The 8,266-nt window shown below is 34.7% G+C and overlaps 1 protein-coding gene across 2 annotated transcripts; it reads left to right on the top strand.

Annotated features, from left to right (window-relative positions):
- Positions 1-2,499: 2,499 nt before the first annotated feature.
- LOC132205190 (C-type lectin domain family 4 member M-like) lies at positions 2,500-4,999 on the top strand. 2 transcript variants are annotated; one of them, XM_059634124.1, is made up of 9 exons: positions 2,500-2,551; positions 2,951-3,080; positions 3,301-3,381; positions 3,500-3,595; positions 3,648-3,678; positions 3,735-3,799; positions 3,854-3,965; positions 4,101-4,373; positions 4,436-4,999. In XM_059634124.1, the coding sequence occupies exons 2-8, from the start codon at positions 2,961-2,963 to the stop codon at positions 4,325-4,327; spliced, it is 732 nt and encodes a 243-aa protein (XP_059490107.1). In that variant the 5' UTR covers positions 2,500-2,551; positions 2,951-2,960; the 3' UTR covers positions 4,328-4,373; positions 4,436-4,999. The 2 variants fall into 2 exon arrangements, with proteins under 2 accessions (XP_059490107.1, XP_059490108.1); XM_059634125.1 differs by lacking the exon at positions 2,500-2,551 and adding an exon at positions 2,573-2,736.
- Positions 5,000-8,266: the final 3,267 nt, after the last annotated feature.

Here is an 8,266-nt window from a genome sequence, read left to right as displayed (position 1 = left end):
TATAATGAAACGCTTCTCAAACAAAATATATTTGCAAATTGGAAACAGATTCAATAAAAGTGAAACATAACAACTGATAGCAACTAAAAATTTATGGAGGATAGATAACCTCATTGATTTTGTTTAACATGAAAAATAAAATAAAATTTATAATTTATATTATCAGCCAAATATATTCAAAATTGTGACTTGTGACCTATTCATTACTAAAATCTGAGTCACCCATTATGTGTCGCCTTATATTATTATTATTATGTCTTTATATTTTAGCCCGTCTGGAAAGAAGCTCTCAGTGGCCGAGTTGTCGAACGAGTGTCTTTTGTGAGCCTCCCGCAGTCAAGGTTGGTTCGACGCGATCGATAAATAATTTATGCTGCTGTTGACTTTGCAGCCGGCAGACCTTCTTTAATTATGTTTACATTCTAATTTTATTAACTCGCCAAACAATCGAGCTGCAAAATATTGATTTCACCACCGCATACACTTCGGCGGCTCGTTTAAGAGGCGGCGATGAACCCTCCGACCGTCCGTCCGTCTTTCAATTAGTCCCCCACTTTGCTAGATTTTCAGAGACTTTAGCCTTGGTAATTACAAACCGCTGGTTGCAATCGATGTGACTATTATATGGATTTCTAACTAAACCACGGAAGGTCGACCACTAATGGGATTCGCAGACCCTCTGAATATATTGAGAAAGCTAAAAACCTTACTCGGCGCCACAAGCTGAGGGAATCTCATGTTGCTCGTTTAATGAGTCCTCTTTGGGTGGAATCAGTTCCGATTTTGATGAATCATTAGTGAAAGCGAAGGCTTCAATTTCATAAAAATGAGATGACCATGAACATTTGATTCCGTAATTATCATTCTGAATAAATATAAAAAACAAATTTTACGGTATTAATAACAGTCTATTTATTTTGCAAAGCTTAGCATTTTTAAATACATAAATTAGAAATTTTGATATTACCATTGATTAAATTCATACCAAAATCAAAATGATTTTGCTGGATTTTGTTATTACATTAATCATAATGAAAACTGTGAAATTTAAATAACCAGAAAAATAAACATCAAATCTGAAGTGCCATTTGAAATTTTCTGCTTTCACCGTGATGTTAAAAGCAAAAACAAAAATGCTCCATTTCATTTATGGTTCCAAGCCACTTTATTAAAATCTAAAATTATGGAAAAAGGGACGTGCTCTGAATTCCACACCTGTTGCGGCCGCCGCCAAAAAAGTTGAAATTAATTAAATTGTTTTGTTTTTTTAGCTTTTCGATGCTCGACTCTGGAATCGTCAGGAAATTCCAACACAAAATGACGATGGATAAAAAAGCGTTGAAAGCTTTATGGGGAAAATATTCACTCGAAAATTCAGTCATAAAAACGCGTACGGCAGATAAAGCCGGTGAAAATAATAATAATAAAATAGGACGTGGCAACACATTCGCGAATTATCTTGGTCGGTTTTACGGCTCGCACGCCTTATCAACGCTGAATTATTTATCCGGCCCGCGCAGGCCCGGTCGAAATTTATTTGTATGCCCTATTTATTCTGCAAGCGTATATCGCGACAACATTTGCACAGGGAGCCAATATCTGAGGCTCGTGCACTCGCTCTCGGTGTAATAGCTCCACAAACACTCGCAAAACCGAATAAATCTCGCCGCCGCGGCTTCAAAGGGAATATAAAGTGGGTGAATATCACTCGCGAGTAGCGCCGGCATAAACCCGTGCACTTTATAATGCAATTCCGGCCGAGCTAATGGAGTTATTTCGCGGCGAATTCCACTTTTGCCATCACATAGACTGAAGCAACTTTTTACAACGCGCACTGAGCAACCGGAATGCAAAAGTTAATTGGATTACACGACTGCTGGGAAAAGTCTTGGCCGGAAAAAGATTTTGTCGCTCCGCATAATCGTGGATTTGCATTAATGTTGGTTAAAAATTCTCCGCCTTGCTTCCCTGGAATTAGCGGTGAACTCGCACGCGTGCAGTGCCAGGATGAGTTCCCAGATAGGGAAAAAAATTTAATTTTCTAGAGAATTTTTATTTCATTTAGTTGCTCTTCCAAGGACTTCAGGCAACATTAAAAAAAGCAATTATTCCAGCATTAAAAAAAAATCATAAAACTGTATATTTCATGGTAAACTTCAAAGGTTGCTATCAAGCTAGTACTAAACATTTGTGCTTATTTTTAGGGCTGATAAAATATAGTTTCATAATTACTTTTAGTCTAATTATTTGATCTAATGACAAAAAGTTGCAGCATAATAAGCATAAGGCCAGCAGAAAATTTTTGTTTTAAATAAGTTGCAGGTTTCGAATGCAAGCACCTGAATCGCTACGCCACTGGACTAATATTGTAGCAAAAAAGCTTCAGCTATGCACGACCAGTTGACCATGAAACACAATAAAATAACAAAAAAACGATATCAAAACTCAAAAAAGGCGGAAACGGGAAGCATGGCCGCCGAGTTCCTCTATGACGCAGTTCCAAGGGAAAAAATTTACATCCTATATATAGTTGGCCTCTGGGTTTACAGGTGTAAGTTAAATAGTTATTAGAGGCATTTTCAATTTAAGGATTCCATATTGACAAAGTCAAATCAAGTTTTTTTTTCCGATAATTTTAGAAATGATATATTGGAAAGCAATTTAAAAATTATTATGTACCCTATTTTTGTAAAGATCTTATTTGATTATGCCAGTAAACAATTCTTAAAATATTTTGTACGATAATTATTTTTTTTTTCAAAACATTTGCATATATATTATATTGTAATAAAAATTGTGTGTAAGCAGCAAGAATTTATTATCTTTTCGCTTGCAAAAATTAATTCTAATTAATATCACTAATATCAGCCAAATGTTAAATTACACCGTTAAAAATACGAGGGAAACATTAATCAAATTACTTAAATTTCAAATTTAATACTTTTATCAGTCCATCCAGGATGGGTTATGCAATTGACTGCCAGACTCGCTGCCTTCTTCTGTCAATTTTTTGCACTGCTTTATTTGGTCTCTCTTTGGTCTTTCCACCGATCAATGCTCAACAAACTGAAATAAATTATGTAAGCCAGTATTCAATATTATTTTTAAATTTCAGCGCTTCATTCTATAATTTAGTAAAAATATTGACAGTAATTATCAAATTTAATACATAACTAACGTCAGCTAAAAAACCTCTATGAAACTTGTATCTTTTAGTACAAAGAATAAAATGCAATGTAAAAACATGTAACTTATAAAAAAGTTAATTTTGTTATTTAATTTTATTCTGATGGAACTAAGAAAAACTTCACAAAAATACGGAATGTCATTAAAAAGAATCGGAAGTCGCACCAGGATTTCCTTAAAACCAGCAATGATGAGGTAATAATAATATTACACCGCACATTATTTAGTTTTCCTCACAAAATTTATTGTTGAAAACTTCTCAACATGAGCTTTTTTAAAGCTTAAATTTATTAAATAATTTTATTGCTTTCAGGGCCTTTCCAAATATGAAAATTTAACATCGGAACTGAACCTGCTTAAAAAAAGCTTGGAAGAATTAAAAAAGAATTCCGATGATCAATATCAAGAGGTAAAAGTATGAAATTCGTGTGGGTAAAAAAACTAAATAATTTGCTTTATAGTTCTTGAACTTCAAAAAGTGCAACAAAATTAGTTAGAATTTAGTAATATTTTTAGGTGATAAAATAATAATTTAATATTCAATTTAGACGCAAAGTCAAGTTCTCTGACTACTCTACCAAATGGTAAAAAATACCTGTTTAAAACGGAGCGGGTCAGTTAGGAAATAATACATTAAAAAAATCAATTATTTGTATTTATCGAACAGTCAAACTGGACAGACGCACAAAAATCATGCAAGAAACTTGGGATGAATTTGGCCTCTACCAAAAATCAAGATGATCTTAATGAATTGTGGAACTATGGAAAAACGCAGAATCGTAAATACGTCTTTTTTATTATTCAAATTTCAAATGCAACTTACAATTAGATCCAATCAAACACAAGTGTTGTCCAATAATAATATTTTGTTGAACAAATATTTCTTAACTTTAAATTTGAGAACCATATTTCAGAGCATTGGTGGTGGTTATCAGGCAGGGATTACGGTTCCGGCGGGATCCATGATTACCGATGGATCGACGGAACTGAATTGCCTGAGAACAGCACTATGTGGAGATCAGGCGGCAATGGAAATGAGTGCGTTTACATTTGGGCTCAGGAGCCTTATACGATCAATGGCTGGGGTTGCCATGACACTGATGCATACTTCATTTGCGAATATCCACCAAAATGCTACTGATGATGGTGATAGTAATTTTTTCTCTAAGAAGGCAAAGATTATTTAGGTGAGTAATTGGTTATATTAAATTAAATTAATATTTATTGCACATGCGACGTGTTATTGCAGATTTTATCACGCCAGAGCCACCAAATTGTATGCATTAATTTAGTGAAAGTACAAAAGGAAGAAAATTTGGCATGAACTAACAATAAAAAATAACTCAAATTGCGCCACAAACGACACAAATTGTGTCTCAACTCAGATCGCCACCTGCAAATTATTGCACAAATTCGCAAAACACGAATGCAGATTCTACTTAGAATTTGCCAAAGTTCACACATAATTCACTGTGATCTCGCGTTTGGTAAGTTTGCACTTTTGCGACTTGGTACAATAAAAAGTTTTAAAAAATTTACACGCCTCTTGAAGGTCAAATGGCACTTGTTTGACTCATATTAACATGAAACTTTTCGCAAATTATTCAATCCAAAACAGTGCGTGTATCTGAAGTAAAACTGAAAAAAGTTTGCTAAACAACTACTGTGTCAATAAATGAATATCAAATATCACACACTTTGGCAAATTGGCGAACACCACTTTGCAAGAGGCAATGAGGTTGAAATATTATTCGACTCTGGTTGAGCTGTTTGAAATGATAAAAATATGTGTTTTTGATTTGCATCTCATTAAAATTTTATCTTTATTCAACTTTGCTGTTCTAGTAAATATCATGAAATTTCTCTATTTTTATTTTGCGTTTGATAAATTTTTCTTGGAAATATATCTTTCAAAAGAAATCAGTGCCTCAAAAGAGTGGATCAAAAAATGTCAACCGCTTCCTCCGTCCTAAGAGCTTTCGTCGCTGCAAGAAAAGTTTTTGCCTCGGAAACACACGCGTGCATTTTTGTATTTGTGCTGCCGGAGCAGAACTGATTGCCATCAAAAAGATCAGCCCATTCTCTTTGAGCTACAAAGGATGCAGCTAGGTTGAGAATCTCTCTGGAAAGGCTCGTAAAAGAGCACAACCGCCTCTCCTTTTATTCCATTCTCAATATATTGCTTTGCTCCGTGTGCCGCTTTGCATCTCGATACATCGGTCAGCCGAGAGAGGTTTGATTTCGCAGCGACCACTTTCCGATTCCGGCGCAGCAAAGGCTCTTGATTTGCATTTTATTGAGCCTGTTGCGCCGCCCCTGAGCTAAAGCTGCTGCAAACAAATGCCTCGCCAGCCCCTCTTGTCTTTTTTTGTCAAAAGCGTCTCTCTGACGATCTGGCAGGCAGACGGCGTGGCGACGAGATAATAGAAAAAAATCTTGTCTTGTTTAGAGAAACCCGAACAAGGTCGTTAAAAGTGATGTTTACAAACTGAAATGTTATGCAAATGACACTTCCATGAAGGTGCAGACTTATTAATATCAAAATTTTTGCTTGAAATTTTTTTAAATTTTTCTTATTCAATAATATTGTATAATTTCTTAAGCTTAATAATTTAATCTGTTATTTACTTTCCTCTTTAATTGATGAAGAAACATAATTTGCAACAAATCAGACTGCTTTCCAAAAAGAATATCTTACATTTTTTGCGAGAATATATTTGCAAACACGAAGAAGGAAAAAATGTATCATATTTTTAGCAATATCTTTTTAGTTAAAAATTTTAACTGTTGCTTATATTATTACGATTAATTCTTTGAATTAATTTTCCTTTTTTAAATAGAATTTTTAAAAAGCTTCTGATTATGGGGAGCGTCGCATTCAATTTTGAAAATCAAAGCTTTCAAAGTATTTAGTCTAGTAAAATTACATAATTATACTTTGTTTTTGTTTAAAATATTTATAGTTATTATTTTACAATGGTTTCTAATTTTAACTTCTTTTTTTTTAAGTAGAATAAATAAATGTCCCAATCTTAATTTATGACGATATAAAAACCGTCTTTCATTCGCAGCTACGCAGCGCAGTCACAACCACCATTATCATTAAAATCCATCTTTTGGCAGATCCTGCCTTCGAGGTCTTTCATCCTACGCCTTCAGTTCTTGGAAGAACAAGAATAAGCGCCACGAAGACGCTCCTCCCCAATCGAAAATTAATCAACTTGCAATCGACGGACGATTTTTGCCGCCGCCTGGGAGAAATATTGCGCTCCCTTTAGAGAATTCGCGTCGGCGGCGGCGGAAGCGACAGCCCCTGAATAAATCTCGATCTGCAACCCGCGCGACACTCTCAACGCGCTCTCTGGCTGGTTTTCTAATTAACACGCGAGGCAGCAACATAAAAGATTCGGCTGTTGGAGGAGCAAACTTGGTGGAATTATACGCAAATATACACGGAGGGCGCGCATTTTTAAGCGACTGTCTCTTTCACCTCCACTCAAGAGAGATAGAAGTGTTTTCGTGTCCTCAGGGGGAGGGAATTGCGCACCTAAGTGGTGCTCATTAATAACACGTTGGTCTCGGGTGTCCTTTTTTTTAGGAGGAAACGAAAAAGGTGCGAATATTCCTAATGGAAACTTAGTTTAGGAAGAAAGTGATTTATTCCTTATATTGTCTCCGACAATGGAATTAATATTGATTCTCAATCCAATCACACTTTCCCACTAGAAGATCCCTTGCCCGTTTAAGGGGTGGGTGACTGCAATTATCTTAATGTGTGCCAGTTTAAAAAAGAACTCGATTTAATATTATTTAATATAACAGAGACAGTTTTGGCAAAGCCTATTTTAATTGTGCTTGAAAATTATAGTTTAAACAATATAAATTATGTATATTTGTGGCCATAGTTCTGGATTAAATTAATTCATATTTATTTTTATAGTGTTTAATTATATCAGCACGATTTGTATTGGAAACGAAGCAAAGCATAATTGAAAATAACACTAGATTTTGTCAGTGAATTTTTATTTCCCGCTTAAGTAAGAATAATTTTTAAGCAATTTTTTCTCGCTCGACCAACGATCTATTTTCACTTTCACTCATCCAATTAGGCTGATTGCCAGTGCAAGCATTACGCAAAGTGGGTCCGATCAGATGATTTAACCCGAGGGAATTTTTCTGCGGACAAAGCGACCGCAAATTGAATGGTGATTTGGACAATGAGTCGGTAGCACATGGTGAGACTGACTATACATATGTAGGGCTTGAGAGAGCGGGGGCGCATAGGGGTCATCAAAATTCACTCAGCGCTAACGAGCTGATTAGTATCTCCAGCTATTTTTGATATTTAATTTCAGCACGCAATCACGACCGACCGACCAACGTGAAATGCATGTCAAGAAGGCACGGACTGCGCCATTTTTAATGCGCTTAATTTCCCTTAATTAATCACGAACACGCTCCGCGTGTCTGCAAGTACGAATTAAACGTTCATTAGCGACAGCTTGTCATGTTTAAAAGTGAATTAAATGTCTTTTTTAATGCTAGAAGTTCTATAATTAAAACCAATTTTTCATGGTTAATTTATAATTTTCTCTAATTAATAATTTAATATTCCTATATAGATACAATTTTTTTACTTTCACATTTTCATTCACGTTGATATAAATGTTTTAGTTGCAAATGATATTTTGTTTATGTTTTACTTTTTCTTCATATTTTCTCCAATGACATTTTATGATCCGTGAAAATGAAAATTTTACCAATCAATCAAGCTCCATTTCCATTTGAAATTTTTTAATACAAATGTACAATTGGGTTTAATTTATTATTCCTTTTAATGAAAACCAAATGTGTTTGAAATATTTTTAATTACAATATTTACATAAATTAAGCAACTTAAACATTTACATAGTTATCATTATTCTCTTTTGATTCATTAAATGTGAAAACAGAGAGTTAGAGAGATGTAATTTAGGTACACCAACAAGTCTCGAAAGGGAAAAGCCGACTATTGGAAATTGATGCGCCGTACAGTGCTTGCTTTGAGCAAGCCAGGAAAGAGCTGCGCAAACAATTTAAA

Source organism: Neocloeon triangulifer, unplaced genomic scaffold (genome assembly GCF_031216515.1).
Source record: "Neocloeon triangulifer isolate White Clay Creek 2 clone unplaced genomic scaffold, ASM3121651v1 ptg000002l, whole genome shotgun sequence".
In the NCBI taxonomy this organism is placed as follows: Eukaryota; Metazoa; Arthropoda; class Insecta; order Ephemeroptera; family Baetidae; genus Neocloeon; species Neocloeon triangulifer.
Note: the sequence above shows the minus strand (reverse complement) of the source record. Positions and strands in the feature narration are given on the sequence as shown.